The 18,673-nt window shown below is 50.8% G+C and overlaps 1 protein-coding gene across 20 annotated transcripts in view; it reads right to left on the minus strand.

The window, feature by feature from the left end:
• Positions 1-18,673, minus strand: part of stxbp5a (syntaxin binding protein 5a (tomosyn)) — a 130,066-nt gene that overhangs the window by 19,456 nt on the left and 91,937 nt on the right. For 9 of the 20 annotated variants that reach the window (XM_064340477.1, XM_064340475.1, XM_064340480.1 and 6 more), the window contains exons 11-21: positions 17,895-17,967; positions 17,015-17,162; positions 15,471-15,538; positions 14,499-14,539; positions 12,210-12,430; positions 8,642-8,811; positions 7,450-7,575; positions 5,853-6,004; positions 3,246-3,311; positions 702-761; positions 488-535 (exon numbers count right to left, since the gene is read on the minus strand). In XM_064340477.1, coding sequence (XP_064196547.1) covers positions 488-535; positions 702-761; positions 3,246-3,311; positions 5,853-6,004; positions 7,450-7,575; positions 8,642-8,811; positions 12,210-12,430; positions 14,499-14,539; positions 15,471-15,538; positions 17,015-17,162; positions 17,895-17,967 — 1,173 coding nt within the window. The remainder of the gene's footprint in view (positions 1-487; positions 536-701; positions 762-3,245; positions 3,312-5,852; positions 6,005-7,449; positions 7,576-8,641; positions 8,812-12,209; positions 12,431-14,498; positions 14,540-15,470; positions 15,539-17,014; positions 17,163-17,894; positions 17,968-18,673) is intronic. The other 11 variants (XM_064340487.1, XM_064340485.1, XM_064340492.1 and 8 more) reach the window with 3 other exon arrangements.

Genomic DNA, 18,673 nt, shown 5'->3' on the forward strand with positions numbered 1-18,673 from the left:
GAGTTCAGGGAAAAGTGCTGCTAAAATTGTTTTTAGAACCTTATTTTAGGTTTCTTTTTTCTTTTTTTTTAAAAAGAAGGAAAAGAGATGCTAAATCCAGGCGACTGACCTTGAGAAAGTCCTGCGGATTTAAACTGGCTGAACTCCAGTGCCGCGCACAGAGAACATCCTACCCCCCAAATTATTATGCAGAAAAATTCCCCTCCACCGAGATTTGTGCTCCCACCTCTCCCTGATTGCTGGCATTAGTAAAAAAAAAAAAAAAAAGCAATTAGTGAGCACCCCACAATGGTTAGAGGAAAGTGCAAGACCCGTCCTAAACTCATTTCCCCTCATTAAAAGCCGTCAAGCAGTGAGTGAGGATCAGCGTTTAATCAGAGCAACGTTCGTTAGTGGCGAAACCGTGGGTTAGGAGGAGCAGGAGCAGGAGGAGGAGGAGGAGTTCGAGATTCCGCATCGCCGCGGTAACGCCGCAGTCATACAGTACCTAGGTCAGTGACCACCGTCTTGGAAAACTTTCGGCTTTTGCTCTTCACTGGAGACAAGTTTTTTTTCCCCGAACAGAAAAAAACGAAACAAAAAAAAAACATGACAAGCGATTTTAAAAACTATTACCGAAATAAGAAAGAGGAATTCAGATGAACAGTCTTAAATGCAGTCATGTATTTTTTTTGTTTTTGAACGGAGAGACTGTACCGTACCCCTTTCTATAAAATTAGGCTGCTTATGGTCCTCGTCGGAACTGCATGCCGAGGCCGGTTCTACGTAGCGACAACAACAACACAGAAAGTCAGTGCGTTTGATTGGCTGACGGGCAACCAGGTGACATCATCATCATCAATTCAGTGGCTTTAGTCTGACCATAAAACAACACTGCTAATCTACTGTGCAACTTTACTCCACACACCCCCCCCCAACACTCCCACTCTCATAACCTCTGTCGTCTATCCTCCTAGTTATTATAATTGTGAGCTCAATTTACCTCGTTGTCTTTTACAATAAAAATACAAATGACCTTAGAAAACAAAGCTGACAATGAACACACAGGTACCATCTTACTTTTAGCTACCCATATGAAAGTCCAAAGAAGTCCATTGCTGGGAGAAGGCTAGGTAAAAGAGCTGTCCTAGACAGAGCGACGAGCCCCACAGTCTGGAATATAATCCCGACCGTGCCAGAGCAGGCTGCTGCCGTGGTTACCGGGGTTACCGGGGTTACCGCGGAGCGCGCCCAACTGCCGTTTCCGTGGCGTCTCATGGCGCATTCAGCGTTGCCGCGTCTTCAGTTTCAGGGGCGCAACATTCCAATTTGGGTAAGTCAGAAAATATAGATGCCGTGGCCACATTACATATATATTTCTGCTTTTCTAAAAGCTATATGCTGGGGGAAACAAAAAAGTAAAATAATAAATTTAAAAAATAGTGTAAGGTTCTCTCCTCAAAGAGAACAAGCTTGCGTTCTTGAGATCCAGACGGGAGGCCAATTCCGCCAGGAACATAAAACGTACCGTGTAGCAACAAACATCAAAATTAGTGGCTGTTCAGCACATTAGCGGTGGTTTGACACGGGACGCGATCGCGTCAGAGTGCACTACACCGTCTTTTACAAACGTCTTCCTTTTTACAGCGCTGAGAACCTTCCCGCCGCCCCTCGGGCGATTCGAGCAGGTGTGTTCACGTACCCCTTTACGAGCCGGGGACGTCTAATTAATTTAGAAACATAGCGTCCCGCCTCCAAGCGTGTAGTTAATGCTTCGTGTTACAAGCGTAACACGGTGCGTTAAATTCGTTCACGGCTTGCGGGAACATCTCAGCTTCTGCCCGCCCTTTCCCTCTGGATTTATTTTTGGCGCGTTGCTCAAACTCAAACAGAAGCTGAAATTCCCCGGAAAGATTTTGCTCACAGCCCAAACGTCAGTTAGCTTCATATCACCCAAAACTCTTAAGCCCCCTAAAATTACCTCGACAAACAAAGATGAGAGTGACTTTAAAAACCTTTTTCTTCATGGCTTGAAGGACCAGATATTCAGCTGAATTCAATTTCCGTTTAGGTTTGTACACTATGATGTTGAAAATGTCTTTGTGCGCGTTAAATTACTTCCCCCGTGTTGATTCACATCTGTCAAAACAATGTCCACATCTTCGAGAGGCATTATTTCGGTTTGTGACGTGGGAGCCAACGTTAGCTCGTTAGCACGACCACGGGGCAAACCGCCAGTCCACCTTTGGGCCTTCACCCCGACTCTCTCCCTACGATGCGCACCCGCGCTCCGAGAGGAAGCGGGCAGTGTTTTTATCAGTCACTGTTATGACTTCCAGTGGTGAGCTCGCGGGATTCAAACCCACAACCTCGCCACAGTCGGGGGCTGAGGTTCTCACCGCTGATTAAAAGATAGCGGGCCGTGTTTTACTTTAAGACGTCGGCCATACTGAGGTCCTGTAGTCCCATAACCCCTCCTTTGCCAGGCAGTTATCTGCTCACCGGATTTTTATGTTGTGGCACGGAATGCCCAGTCCTAATCCGGCACAGACCAAACGGCAAGGTGATCTCACAGATTCTACAGATCGGGGATCTCAAACTCAAATCCAGGAGTGGCGCTGTGTCTGCTGGCTTTTGATGGGCTCCTGCACTTAAGTGCTTAAATTAGGTAAGTCATTGATTGGCTAAAGAGTCTGCACACCTTGTTTCCAAGGGCAACACCGGCTGCTGATTGACAGGAAATCCCAAAAGCCAGCAGGAGCTCCGGCCCTATGGGAGTCTGAGATCACTGCTGTAGTCTCGCCAGTTATCCAACTCCTGCGTTCCTGCCCTCCTCTCAGCATCTTAACTGCCGCAGGTGTTAAATTCGACCCCGCCTCCTTTCAGTAGGAGGAGTTTTCAAATTGGAGCTTCAGCTTCAACGGCAGAGTTTAAAATGCAGAGCTGAGTAACTGGGGAGTCAGATATACGTATATTGATATCTATTTTTTTTTTAAAAACATAATCTCTGGTTAACCGTCGCAGCATAAACGTGGGGTCACCTTTTCATTTTTTTCCCCTCCCAGCTGAAACTCATCGTTCGCACTGCGGATCTGCGGACACGTTTTTTGTCATAAATCAGTCATAAAATAAGACGTCGGTTGGTGGCTGGCGGGGTCTTTGTTGCGGCAGTTACAGTACGGACAGACCTGTAGCGGTTCGGTTAGCGGCCAGGCTAAGGCGCGTGTGCGTGTGCGTGCGCGCGTGCAGAAGAGGCGGAGTCTTACCTGAAGTGGGCGACTTGCAGCGGTCCTCTGAGGTGCTGGAGCCCTCGTTAATGTCACAGAGACCTGCTGAAACAGACCAGGAAGTTAACGGGCACCCAAAAACAAAAACCCGACCCCCCCCCTGCCCCCCCGTCCCCCTCAACCCCACCACTCCATCAAGTTAAGAAAAAGAAACCGGACGCCACCCCTCCCTCCCCCCCACCCCACCCCATCACACCACTCACTTTCGGGAGGGTCACATACCCCACCCCCACGTCCCGGGAGGAGAGGCAGCTGTACCTGCCCCTTATATTTAGTGGGTGAATTGTCTCTGGCCCCTCTGGCACGGATCCCGAAGGTACGGTGCCGCCTTTGACGTCTGTTTTAACGACTCACACGGTCGTTTGTGATTAATCTAACGGCGTGCCGCCGCGCTCCGCGTCCTTCCCAGGGAACGAAACACAAATAAGAAAACAGGGATGTGAACGGGAACAGGGAGCAGCTGCGTGATTAATGCTCTGGCTGAGTTAATACCGACAGGTCTGACCGATGTCAATTAAATTTGACGCCGCAAATGGCATTTTAATGTACCCCCGCAATCTGTTGCTAAGTCACAGCTTCCTATTACGCAACATAGTTTTGCTTTCCCACCTCCCCCCCTCCCCCCCCCACTTCTTCTTCCCTCCTCATACAGTAACATCAGAGGTGCAATTCCGCTACCGGCCAGTAGGTGGCATCGTGTCTCAGCGCAGTTCCAGGCTGTTGCCGTGGTGCAGCAGCACGCAGGAGCACGCACCTGCTTCCTGTATCCGTGCGAGGTTTTTAAATACATAAACACCATGTTACTTTTACAGGGGGGTGGGGATTGGGGGGGGGGGGGTGGTTGTGGTTAGGAAATTGAGAAGAATTTCAGTTGGACTCGCTGTCAGACAGAACTGAAATAGGCTCGCAATGCGATAAACCAAGCGCACACAAATCAATTTACTGTATAAAAAAATAATAATAAGTTGCTGAGTGATATTGATACAGGCTTGCAGTTGAGGAGGGTTTTCATCTAAAAGCTGACTGGTGGATTTAAAAAAATAATAATTTTTTTTGGATGGCGGCTGCATTCCGGGGACCAGAGAAGCACGGCACCTGTCCGCCACTCCAGGGGGAGGAGCTCCTCGGCGTGACGCCACAGCGCCAGCCGCCGCGTTCGCCAGGAGCTCGGCCAGGCCCTCCACCCCCAGCCACGCCCACACACCGAAGACTCGCGTCTGAAACGCGTGACTCCTCCCCCTGCCCGTCTCGAGGTGGCCCATCAAACTCGTCAAGAGTTTGCAGAGATGCTAAAAAAAGAAAGCACTGGGAACGAGCGCGTGTGAAAAATTCTGACTTCACACGCAAGCGAAGCGTCCGCACTCAGCAGAGAGCAAGCCTCGGATCTGACGGATACAATATTAGAGGGTCCGAGAAATAATAATAAAATGATTAACAATAAGAAGGGCCAATGAGCATTGGTTTTGAGTGAAGGCAGAAAAGGGGCCGTGTCGGTGGCAGGTGAAGGTCAGACAAGGGTCGTGACACGGTCAGTCCAGCTTAATGGCATTGTGTGGAGACACAGTCGGGGGAGGGGAATAAGTGAGGTAGTCTGGCACACGGCCGTCCCAGGGAAAGGACAGCCACACTGACATAGCGTGGGGCCGCATACACACCCCCACCCCTCCACCCGCCAAGCCCCCAAACGCACACTCTGTTCCCAGGACGGAGGAGAACCTTTCGCAAAACAAATAAAATCCTCGAAAACAAGCAGTGATTAATGCACTGCAACATGCTCTCAAAAATGCATTATTGTTGTTCATCCAAAATGTCAAAATGTGTCGCTTACACTGTAATGTATTCCAATAGGCTGAAGTACTCAGAAACCAATTCCCCTGGAATACAGTCTTAAAATTTGAATGATTTACAATGAATAGGAAATAAAATTTGTCCCGTCTTCGAAAAATCCTTCTATTCCTGGAGGCATACTGTATTAATAAAGAATGAACAGACCAGAATAAAATGAGGAAACTGAATACTTGCATCCTAAATTTAAAGAGAATACAGCAGGTGAACTATTTTGTCCAGGTGACAACGTACTGTACTTCATGGGTAGCAAGAAAACAGCCAATCAACCAGATTTGACTACTTTCTTCAATCTAGAGATAAATGTGGGTATCATGTGACCCACTGGACAGATGCACAGTGTGACACTGGCGCCCCCTGTGGGATGGAGAGTGGCACTGCAGGGCGGGAGCTCACGTAGTGAAAACAGACAGCCACCACCACTTCCTACAGCTAGCACTGGATAACAATACGCGATTAGAACGTTCTTAACCAAACATTCTGAAGCTGATGTAACAGTCACTGCTGGTGACTGAAGGCAGCGGAGTTCTAGAACACTGAATAGACTTATAAAATAAAAACACAAACATTTCAGAGAAATCTACTCTTCGAAGGGTTAAACGAAGAAGAAGACCATTCAGACTAAAGCACTCAGATCTGTAACATGCGAAAGGAGGAAGGATGTGAACTGGAAGAATCCAAGCGGCTGGGGAGGGGGGGGTTGTTTTTTTTTGTTTTTGTTTCCCTGCACGTTGCTCTTACCTCCAGACGGCTGTCTGGCTTTCCGGGGGGACCTCGGCTGCCTCTGGTAAGGGTCGCTGGACCCGTACAGCTCGATCGTCCCCAGGTTCAGTAGAACAGTCTTCTGGAGGTAGTCGACAACGGCGAGGCCATTGCTGTTGCCGAAAACCACGCTAGAGGTACAAAGAGACAGAGAGAGAGAGAGAGAGAGAGAGAGAGAGGGAGAGAGAGAGAGAGAGAGAGAGAGAGAGAGAGAGAGAGAGAGAGAGAGAGAGTGTGTCAGACAGAGAGAGAAAGGGGAGAGAGAGAGAGAGAGAGAGAGAGAGAGAGACAGAGAGAGAGAGAGAGAGAGAGTTATTCAACAGAGTAATCCATTGAAATTGCGGTCTTGTACACTTGGACATTAATCATGGATGACACGAGCCACTTCTGCCCCACCTCTCCACAATAAAAGGAAACCCTTTCAAACGGAGAGCCGCGTAACAAAAGGGCAAATCAAGGACTGCTTGAGATCGTACAGTAGATTTCCCCTCCTCGGGAGATTAGGCTCCATCTTCCCCGAGACCGCTGCGGTCCGAGACCACTCCGTGCCACGGCTTTGTAAAACGACCGGGAGGCGCGGCCCTGCATAGCAAGTCCCACACAGGCGTGACCCTCTCCCATTACGCTGTATTACATTTACATTACAATCATTCGGTAGATGAACATTACTGCGGAACATCGATGTCGCTCCCAGGAAGACGAGAACGCAGCGTCGCCAAGAAGGAACATTTATGGCCACTAAGCGTAACATCAACCTGACAACCGACAATTTGTATTGTGACAAGAAGGTACGGATAACCTTCATCTTACACTGCAACGCCTAGAACATTATCCAAGGGCATGAAGAGAAAAAGACAGGATATCCAAAGTGGGTGAGGGGAGCAGTGGTGCAATCTGAAGAGGTGACTCTTCAGTCTTGCGTCTGAAGATGGGCAGAGTTTCTGCTGTTCTGACTGCAGTGGGAAGATGGGCAGGTGTTCTGCTGTTCTGACTGCAGTGGGAAGATGGGCAGGGTTTCTGCTGTTCTGACTGCAGTGGGAAGATGGGCAGGGTTTCTGCTGTTCTGACTGCAGTGGGAAGATGGGCAGGGTTTCTGCTGTTCTGACTGCAGTGGGAAGATGGGCAGGGTTTCTGCTGTTCTGACTGCAGTGGGAAGATGGGCAGGGTTTCTGCTGTTCTGACTGCAGTGGGAAGATGGGCAGGGTTTCTACTGTTCTGACTGCAGTGGGAAGAAGGGCACGTGTTCTGCTGTTCTGACTGCAGTGGGAAGATGGGCAGGATTTCTGCTGTTCTGACTGCCCAGGTACCCAGGGAGATGAGATGACAGCCAATCACTCCTGCACAGGTACAGTGTCGTTCTAACATATAGCCCAGATTCATTATACAAAGGCCCAGCTCAGACGTTTAGACCTAACAGATCCACACAAGTCTGGCCTGGTAATTTAGACCCAACAGATCCCCATTGGCCTGGCCTGAACATTTAGACCCAACAGATCCCCATTGGCCTGGCTCAGACATTTAGACCCAACAGAACCACACAGACCCGGCGCTACCCGGCGCTGCTCGGGAGACTTACAGCCCGTAGGAGGAGTTGATGGCCAGGCTGGTGATTTGCTGAGGTGGCTCCCCGCTGACCCAGACCAGCTGAACCACGAGCTCCACCTGGTACCCCGGAGACTGCTTCAGAGGGGTGCTGCGGACCCTGCACCCCAAAAACCAAAGAGCGCAAAGTCAGTGCTGTGAACCGTGCACCCCAAAAAACAGCGAGCGCGAAGTCCATGACTGCCAGGTACCCCACTGTACAGATACAGGAGGAAGCGCAAAACAAACACAGTGACTGTAAGGTGTGTGTGTGTGTGTGTGTGTGTGTGGGGGGGGGGGGTTCTGGGGGGGTTCACTACTCGTGTGCGTTTATGTGCAGTACGGCACACGCTCCGTTTGGGAGCGCGGAGTAGAGGAGTTTGATTACTCAGGTGCAGATTCATTACTCACGTCCCCGAGGGGGGTGGGGGGCGGTGGGGGGGGGGGGCGTGCTCGTAATTACGGCGAGCTCTCCGGCGTCCAGGTAGCGCCGCGCTGACAGATCGGGGCCGGCGCTAAAGACCGAGGGAGACGGAATAATCTCCGCGCGGCGCTCAGGGATAAATACCCATCGCCACGGCGATGAGCCCCCAAGCGCGGGCTCACTCAGACGCTCAGCCTGACAGGGCGGCTTAAGGAGTCTTCCAGGCGTCCAAGGGCACCTTGGGGAGGCGGGGGGCGGTGAGGGGGGGTGGGGCAGGAGGGGGAACGACGCTCGCGCATGGGAAAGTTTGGCAGGATGCACTGAGCAGTCAGCCTTGTAGCCCGGCGACGGCGCTAACACTGCTAACGCTGCTAGCGGCTGTGCACATATGGCGAAGGGGCAGAAGCCATTCGGTTTCAGCAGAAGGCCGCGACGGTTGTGGCTTCCTTTGTGGGGGGAGGGGTGGGGTGGGTTCGAGCAATGTGTGTGTGTGTGTGTGTGTGTATGTGTACATGCATGTCAGTGTGTGTGTGTGTGTCCGTATATGTGTGTGTGTGGATGCTTGTGTGTGAGTGTGTGTGAGTGTGTGTGTGTGTGTGAGTGTGTGTGTATGTATATGTGTACATGCGTGTCAGTGTGTGTGTGTGTGTGGATGCTTGTGTGTGAGTGTGTGTATGTGTGTGTGTGTGGATGCTTGTGTGTGAGTGTGTGTGTGTGTATGTGTGCGTGTGCGTGTGCGTGTGCGTGTGCGTGTGTGTCGTACTTTAGGCAGGGGACGTTGTCCCGGATCCCGTCTGAGGAGCTGCTGCTGGTGGAGGGGTGGGACTGGGGGCTGGACGTGGCTCCAGGGGTGGGCAGGGCTGGCGGCTGGTCCCCCCCCACCTCCGGAGAGTCCATTTCATTCAGCTCGTACTGCAACCGCACCTCCAGGAGCTGCGGGCACACACACACACACACACACACCCACACACATACACGCACACACACACACACACACACACACACACGCACACAGACAGACACACACGCACGCATGCATGCACACAAACACACAGATGCACATACACACACAGACATAGAACACATTAGAAAATAACACAAAAGGCTAAAACAGTCTCCAGTTATTAGAGTTTAATTGCATGTTTAAAAGCACTGTTTTCCGATAAATATGGGGTTAAGCTTCTTTGTTCTCGAGGTACAGTATTTATTGTAGCGTGAGAATATATGTTTATATAAACACTACACAATGTTTACCAGCTATTAGGCTTCAATGAACAACACAGTGGGTGGGCGGAGTTTCAGTGCTGTCAATCACCGACTCCCACAAAGCAATAAAGTTCTGGCTCCCCACAGAAAAACACCACAGTTCTGTGAAGGTCACTGGGTCACTCATCAAACATGACACCAGATTTGTGAAGTGTCGCCTTCCCATCCTCCCATCCTACCTCCTCTACAGTGGAGATCACAGTGCGAAGACCCACAATGCCTTGCGACACCAAACAACGCTGATAATCGTCTCCATAAGAGCCCCACTTTAAGAGAATAGAGGGGGATTTGTCATCTTTGACACGCTGAAGGCCTTGAACTTGAGCTCAAAAAAAAAAAAGAAAAAAAAGGGATAAACGCTACTTGACATCTTCATTAACTTTGATGTGACCAGTCCTACTTAGGCACAAGAGAGGGAGAGAACCTTCCGGAGAGCTAATCTTGCGTCGAGCAGACGAGCCGAACGAATGAAATGCCAGGGTGAGAGGGGACGATAAACCCCTAAACTCCAAATGCCCCCCCCTCCCCATGACACTTTCACCGCATCACGTGACCAGAGATGAGCAGGAGGTCAAGCACACCCTTGTCAGTCATCCAGAGAGCCGCTCCCCCCCCCCCCCGAGCCAAATCTGCTCCCACGCACTATTGAGCTGTTAAGACGTCATGCTGTGGTTCCCAATGCCATCTCTCCCTTAACCCTTTAAAGTGTGAGGTCATAGACAATGGATTAGAATGTTCTAGACAGAACATTCTGATGCTGATGTCACAATCCCTACCGGCAGCCGAAAGCAGTGAAGTTCTAGAACACTGACTTAGAATGTTGGGAAAAAAAGAAGCCTCCGCTCTTCAGAGGATTAGGGCCCAGAGAACACTGTGGGCTCTGCTGTCCTCCCCTTCAGAAGAGCACCCGCCCCAAGCTTCCCCCTAATTAGGGCGTATCCGCCGGCCCGATGGCAGATACTCACGGGCTCGTTATCCACTCGTTCCCAAACCTCCCCCTTCGGCGAGGCGGAGCTCCCACTGCTGCTGACCCTCAACTCCTGGCGGGATGGGGGAGGAAGGCGCTTTCGGGGGGGGGGGGAGGGGAGTGAGAGGGCGCGACGTTTCTCGCTGACGCATCAGGCGAGGTGGGGAGAACCCCCCCCCCCGTGGTAATCACTTAAATTCACTCCAATTAATCGGTGCCCGGAACGTTCCACGGTTCTCGCAGCTGCTAATCGGGACTCCGGCAGCCATTCGGGCCCCGCGCCCGGCGCCGACCAGAGCAGAGCATCCTGGGAGTCCTCTCAGCGCTACCGACGAGCGCGTGAACGATTAATTTTCCATCCTTCTCCCGATCCCTCACCCGGTTATACACCCAAACAGACCGTGAGGGCATCCCACCACACAAGCACAAATTTGGTTTCACAAAAAGTTCCAACTGTCAAAAGAAGAAGAAGAAGCGTACGATCAGCTCAGACAGCTGGCGTGCTGAAGGAACGTTGTGAGTTTGCCCCTCGCTGTCGGTTCAGACACGTTAGCGTTAGCGAGCCACAAAATGCAACACTGAGGGTACGGACTTTAGGCTTTAGCCTAGCGGGCTAATCCCATCGCTCTTGGAGCGACAGACAAAGGCCACGGTTTGAAAGCCCGCAGCAGCCCTGTCACATTAGCACGAGGAATAAAATATTTCGTTTTACGGCTGCTACGATCACCGCGGACGTCAATGAAGCATGCGTACGATCACATTCGATCGTAAACTGCGTGTAAGGACGTTTCCAAGAACGTTTTGGCATTCATTATTTTTTTTCTTATCTGTGTTTACTCATGGCTGTTTCCTTATTCAAATCACATCATCAATGAACAGGATTAGGCATAAAATTTATAAACAGCCAGCATTCATCATCTCATACACCTGGGATAAGCACAAAAACAAAAGTCTGCACACGTGACATGAATCTTGTATCATTTTTCCGTAGGAACATTTTTAAGAACAAAAGATTAAGAATTATTTAAGAAAAGTTTTGTGAATGAGGCCCGTTGAGCACAGTTTTTTTTATTTTTATGATTACATTATATTTAAAGATTATAAACCACAGTTCCCCCGAAATGGGCGTGTCCACCGTGACAGCTGGCGAATACGTTCGGGTAAAACACGGCCTCCCCGCTTGGCAGCATGTTCTTCACTCTTACTGTAAGCATGCGGGAGCCATGTTCAACTCAAAGTTCCCTAAAGCAGTGCCCCTCCCATGAACCCTCGGATCCAAGCCGACCCCCCCACGGTAAGGAGACCATGCGGAAGGGATTAGGACCCATGGGAACGCGCTAAGCCCGCTAGCGTCGCGCCGAGCCGACCGGAGACGTGGGTCTGATGTCTCCACGGCGGAGCTCTGAGCTGAAGAAGGCAGAAGGAAGGGAGTCTGCCGTACCCCCCCCCTGCCCCCCCGGGGTCGAATTAGCGCCTGGATTCGAAGGACGCCACCGGAACGGGGCGCCGTTAGTGCCCCGGAGGTCCGAGCTTTGCACCCCGCCCCGCCCCACCCCCGTCGGCCGCCATCTGTCACCACAACATTGAGCTGGACTCAGTCCAGACATTTACTGATCTAAGGAAATCAGGCCATAAATGAGACAATGGCAAAGAACGAAAAACAACAGGCTCGGGGTTCTGAGATAAAACAGGGAGGTCAGGATGAGTGTTGTTTTCTAATTCGCATCCAAGGTTATGACAATGAAAACCACACACACACACACACACACGGTGATCTGAAGTGACCACTGATTGGCCAGCTGCGACTTCCGCCATATTGCGCCAACCTGTCCATTCTCTACACATCGGGTAAAAGTAGGAAACCACGGCCACAGCTCTCCAGCTTTGGGTACTACCTAACCCCTAACCCCACTTCCTGTCTCGGGGGGCGCGGGCTCTCACCTGCACCACCTCCGTCACCACTTCCTGTTTGCTGAACCGGTAGACGATGACGTGGGCGGAGACGCACCATGGCCACAGCTCTCCTGCTTTGGGTACCCTAACCCCTAACCCCTAACCCCTAACCCCACTTCCTGTCTCGGGGGGCTTTGGCTCTCACCTGCACCACCTCCGTCACCACTTCCTGTTTGCTGAACCGGTAGACGATGACGTGGGCGGAGACGCCGGCCACGCACAGCATGCGGCTCTCGGGGCACCAGGCCAGGAGCTGGATGGCGAAGGGGTCCTCGTCCACGATGTCCGTGTTGGGCTTGTCCTCCTTGTTCCGGGCCTTCTCGAACACCTTGGCCGTCTTCAGCTTGTACAGCACTTGCAGCATTACTGAGGGAGGGGCAACACCTTCGGCTTAGCCACCTGGCTAACGGTAAAGCTTACCCCAATGCAAAAACAGAGCTTACACACCTGGCTAACGGTAGAGCTTACCCCAATGCAAAAACAGGGCTCACACACCTGGCTAATGGAGTTTACCCCAATCAAACAGGCTCACACACTGGCTATTGATAGAGTTACCCCTGAACGTTACAACTACTAATGCAACAGGCCTTACACCCCTGGCTATTGATAAGATCTTACCCCTATACAAAAACAGGCCTTACACACCTGGCTATTGGTGGAGCTTACCCCCTATACAAAAATGCGGGTCAAAGATTTTTTTTAAAAGCAGCACCAGAAAAATGTAACGGGCAAAAAGCAAAACTGCAGCTCTGCATAATCCACCTTAGTGACCCCCTGAAATCCCACGCAACAAACATTCTGGAACCTCATCTGAGAAGGCGATTACAGCCTGGCGGTTAGCTGCCCAATGCGCCCGTGAACTGGGTTAAATGCGTTTCATCTGCCCGTGGCATCGCTCCGCCCCCCCCCCCCCCATTTCAAAATGTAACTGCCGGTAACTGCAGCGGCTTCGTGGGACAGCGAGCAGATAGATCGTGTGCCATGCTAAAAGGAGAATCATTTACCTCTGATGAATAGCAGCAAAAAGAATAAGTTAATTGCATCACTACATCTTCTACTAATATCAGCACTACCAATAGCAGTAGTACTACTACTGCAAAACTCTTTCCACCACCTTTACACACACTGGGTATTCTGGGTCATTATGATTATTATTATTATCGTTATAACTAATGTCTTGCAGCAGTGTATACAAAGGTACTTTTACATTGCAGGTGTTACTACAACAAATAATAATAACAATAATATTTAGTTTCACACGTTTGGGTTTAATAAAGCGCAGCTCATGTTAATTTGCAATCATAGGGCGTATGAGTCACATGACCTGTGAAAGACAAATGGAAGTGCCTTCGGCTCTTAGCCACCGCCAGGCCCAGTGACGCTTCCTGTGATTAATCGGCCCGAAACACAGAGCCAGCCAGATGTTTGCAGAACAGATTTATGGGTAAAGGGGGAGGGGGGGGTTTGTAGAGTCCAGTGGCAATGTGACAGTGTTTAACCCCCCACCCCCACCCTTTCCCCAGCCCCCCCCTCCCCCCCCGGCCCGCCGAGTCACTGCTCTAATGGCTAATGGTCTGTCCCAGCGCAACACCTGCAAACTGCACCTGCTATGAGAAAGCACCTTTCTGTACACCGCTACGAGACATCAGTAATAACGACAATAATAACAATCACAATGACCCGGAATACAGTGTGTGTGCAAACGTGGTGGAAAGAGTTTCAAAAAGAGGGGTACCGGTTTTTGTCTGCAACCCTAAAGCCAAAACAAATTTAGAACCAAAGAGACCATGGGAGTTGCCTGTGAAAACAGCTGCTTTAATGGATCAATTAAGTGCAGAGTGAACGATGGAAAGCCAGCTGATCCTGTGGCTCTCCATCCCTGCATGAAGTATCACATTCACACTGCACCACAAAGACCACCTACAAACCATCACAGAGCACCTTGGGCTGTTCCCTTATGGAAATTCAACTTTTCATAATATATTGGCAAAAATATCTATTTCCGCTGCTTTCAGGCATTTAGATACTGTAATATATATCTTAAAAATACAGTGATGATTCAAAAAGTGTGAATATTTTCAACTGCAGTACATTATTAGACACAGCAAGTCATTATATTTCTATAAGCGTTAACTTGTACTCACCCCATGTAACATGCCCGTCTAATTGCAACTGGAAATTAATTAGAAGTTATCAGAAAAAAGCCATTAAGTGATATAAAATGAGCCCCGGGGATAGTTTATAGTTGGACGTGCCGTACCGAGCACAGAGTTCGGTTAATGACCCTCACACACTGATGATTTATAAACGCTCAATTTCGGACAACCAATCACCTTCCCTGTGTTTTTTTGTTTTCCGTCGGGGACCGAACGCAGTGTGTTCTGCTCGCTAAAAAAAAAAAGGAAAAGGGAAAAGAAAAGAGCAGCAGACTTACTTGCAGAAGCATCCCAGAATTTTACTGACCCATCTGCATGCCTGTTAATCACAGAAGAGGAGGATAATTACTTCTTCGGCTTAATCAAATCTTTCACTTTTTTTTTTCCCACCCCGCAGGCTAAAGCACTAGAATTGTTTTAAGTGTGTTATACGGAGTCTGTGTGGACTGGCAGCACTGTCAAGAGTGGACAACCTCCAGATGGAAGGGTTACAGCACATGTCTATCTCTGCGCAATCCGATTGGCTATGATCTGGCCAATCACATCAAAGATTGGGAGTAGGAGAGGGGTGGAGAAATCTCTCTGTCTTGAAGGCTTGCTACTACAGAGGATTTACCTGCCGTTGCAGATTAGAACCAATGTCTCCTGTCTGTATCAGGCATAATGCCTACGACCTACTGGCGGTAACAAGCCGAACAGACATTCCTGTGAAGTTTCCCCGAGATGTTCTGTCACAACAACGCTCACAGGACCGACGGAAATATGGACAAGCAACAGTCTGACACATGAATAAATGAACGAGCGCATGAATAAGTAAAACCAAACAAGGGAACCAAATGGAATTAACTGAGTGAAGACAGACTGTGCTCCTCTCTGTTCACATTCAACCGCAGCGCTGTCATCACTGTTACTCCTACAAGCGAACGGCATTCTGGGAGTTGTATGCAGCCTTTTTTCATTCCTGGACACAGAAGCTAAAAGTGAAAGTGTGAAAGTGGGAAAGTGCTTACATGCCCTATCCTTTTTTGCGATTTCAGCTGAACTGTAGACATTTGGGGGGTGTCTGGGGGGGGTGGTGGCAGACACAAGTTCATTTTATTTCCTTGCGCAGCTTTTTTTTTTTTGCACAGCTTCTCCGGCCACTCCCCGGACACGCGCACCCCCCCGCCCCCCCCCCCGCATACCCGCGTACGGTAAAACCACCGCTGCTGGAGCCCCCCTCGGGGAGCCCCGCAGTGCGCAGCCCTCACCCGGTGATAATGATCTCTGGGTAGCTCTGTGTCCCGAGACCCCAGGTACCGCCGCTGATGGGCCACTCCTAAAATAAAAACAAAAAGAAGACAAAACACGTTATCAGAGTATTGTATTCAGTTTCTCATCATATACACAGTAAAGGACACTTTTTATCAGTCTGACATGACTCCAACAGAAAGGTACGAAACAGACGAGCCATTCGCTTATGAGACACTGGCCCAGTGCATTGTGGGTAATCAGAACACAGATATAGCTGTACCCAGTCAGCACAGCCCGCCTCCCACCAGCAGCTCTGAGCCGTTCGCGGTGAGCTGAACCTCCTCGAAAAATCCCCCGTGACCGTCACCGTCCCCCCCGCCCCCCCATCCGAGCCAGTGCCCGGGACCGCGGCTGTGAGGCGGGGATAAGAGGTGCGAAGCGCCCGTTCCGTTTTTAGACCGACGGGCTTTTCGGGAGAAGCGCCGTTGCTAGGGGATACACGATGAATCTCAGCCCGGGCTCTGTCTGTCTCTCCCCCCCCCCCCCCCCAGAGCATCCCGGCTGAGAGGGGCGAATCAATTGCCGCTTCCGTTCCGTCCCGAGAAGGGTGTTTCTAAAGGGCGTGCCCCCCCCAGAGCAGGGAACCCCCCCAACCACAATGCCCACCTCACAGCAGCGGACCTCACGCAGGCAAACACAGACAGGCCTTTTCTTCCATTCCTTCCATTCTTAAAATCCCCCCACCCACCGCCGAGAAGCATTAGTACACACGTCCCACAGGCGAGGTCAGGGAACAGCAGACCACTCCACCGCAGCATTATGGGTAGTCCATAAAACGCCAGCCAAGCGCTTGTGTGGCCTTCTCTCCAGCTTCTGTGCCTGTGCGTCTTACCTCCCGATGCTCTTCAGAACAGGCGGACTCACTTCTCAAGAACCGGCTCCTCCGGTTAAAAAAAAAAAAAAAGGGGTCCCAACCACGCAACTGACCCCGCCCCCTCACGCTCAGCCAGCCAATGGGACGCAGCCTTTTCACCGGAGGATAATTGCCATGGGGATAACACGGCATGCAGAGAGCTTCACGCTGGCTGCTGGTGACTCACAGGTTTACTGAAGGTGATGTTCTGCACCATATGGGGGCCACTGTCAGGGGGGGACAACAACTGAGTACATTATCCCGGGATAATAGAGCAGGTGTGTGTGTGTGTGTGTGTGTGGGGGGTCAGCAGGTGTGTGAGAGCACACAGGTGTGTGTGTTGGGGGGCAGCAGGTGTGCGAGAGCGAGCAGGTGTGTGTGTGCGGTCAGCAAGTGTGAGAGAGTGAGCAGGTGTGTGTGTTGGGGGGGCCAGGTGAGACAGCACACAGGTGTCGGGGGGCAGAGTGTGAGGAGCACACAGGTGTGCTGGGGGGCAGCAGGTGTGAGACAGCACAGGTGTGCGGGGGGCACGGTGTGAGAGAGTGAGCAGGTGTGTGGTTGGGGGGGCACCAGGTGTGAGAGAGCACACAGGTGTGTCGGGGGGGGCAGCAGGTGTGAGAGAGCGCGGTGGCGGGGGGTGCAGGACACCTTTTTACTGTAGCCTTGCCGCTTCTGCCTGGAGCCCACGGAGTACAGGGCGGGGATGAGGTCCACGGGGCAGTCGGCGAAGTACTCACAGCACGTCACCGGGGACTCGTGGATGGTGAGCGGGTACGGGTTCTCAAAGATGGGGTATCTGGAGCGGGACGGGGGGAAAAAAGAGACAAACATTCGCGATTCACACATTATGCCAGGAAAGACCCATCCCTCAGGAAAATACAATATATCGCAATGAACTGAAATAAAATCATTAGTGATCACTTTACAATCAAAGTCATTAATGATCACTTTACAAAACTTCACAACGTATGTACAAACTCTGCATTATATAGGTTTGAATATACAGGCAAAATGTGTACAGTACCTAAAATGCAATCAAAACCAATTTGAGCTTTTGCGGGCAGTGGTGAATTAGGCAATGACTTAGCGTTCTGCTTATTAGATATTTTATTTGGTACATGTAAAAATACTCTCATTAGCCCCTCAGTACTAACTGTATTTTGGGCCATACTGAACAATTGCTTGTGTAACAAGGCAACAAAAACCTTTTGTTTTTTACCACCCTATAAAGGGCAAATTCAGTACAGATTAAGTACAACACCACGGGTCAGTTTAGGAGTCACACATTTAATACTGTATGACTAATAATAATAATAATGCCTGCAACAAAAACCAACATAACTAAGCGTACTTAACAATGCGAGCAAGTCAATAAAATGCAAGGAGACTCTGGACAAGTTTAACAGACTACAATATCGTATTGTTGGTTAAAGTAATCAAGAAGTAAATTAAATAAAATGCACCCATTAAAAATAACAGCACACTGCACTGTGCAACAACAAAAAAACCTACCCATATTCGAACTTACCCATTTTGTGCAAGATCAATAACTACTAAATCCTTTTCTAGAAGGACGACTACAGCATAAGGTTCCTGGAAATCTGCAAGGAGAACAAGAAATAACTGCCATTTCAGTGAACTTAAATTACCAACAGTAAAAAAATAAAATTTAGGGAGGCCTAAAAAAAAAACAAAAAACAACGAACAATTTTAGCACAGCGTCTGCGACATTGAAGCAGAATTACGACGCGGGGCCGAGTGCAACTTCAGTCAGCTCTGCTGCAGATGTTGCGAGGTGACCAAAAACCACGAGAGGAAATGACGTCCACTTTTCCAGGTGGAGGTGTGGGCTAAGGGTGGGGGGAGAGGGCTCAGGGTGGAGGTGTGGCCTGAGGGGAGGTGGAGGTGGGTCAGGGTGGAGGTGTGCTGAGGGTGGGGAGGGTGGGGTGGGGGTGGGGGCTGAGGGGGGAGATGGGGCTCAGGGTGGGAGGGCTCAGGGTGGAGGTGTGGTCTGAGAGTGAGGGTGGGGGTGAGGGTGGGAGGTGGGGGCTCAGGTGGGGTGGGGGGGGGGGGGGGCTGAGGGTGGAGGTGTGGCTCAGGGTGGGGGGAGAGGGCTCAGGGTGGAGGTGTGGCCTGAGGGTGAGGGTGGGGCGAGGGGTGGAGGTGGGGGCTCAGGGTGGGGGTGGGGGTGGGGGTGGGTGAGGGCGCGGTTGGCGAGCATCGTGTGTGGCGCGCGTACGAGCGACGCCGTGGAGACGACGCCCGCGCCCGCGGAGCGCGACCTTTACGGTCCGTCCACATTAACGT

This window comes from Anguilla rostrata, chromosome 6, assembly GCF_018555375.3.
Source record: "Anguilla rostrata isolate EN2019 chromosome 6, ASM1855537v3, whole genome shotgun sequence".
NCBI lineage: Eukaryota > Metazoa > Chordata > Actinopteri > Anguilliformes > Anguillidae > Anguilla > Anguilla rostrata.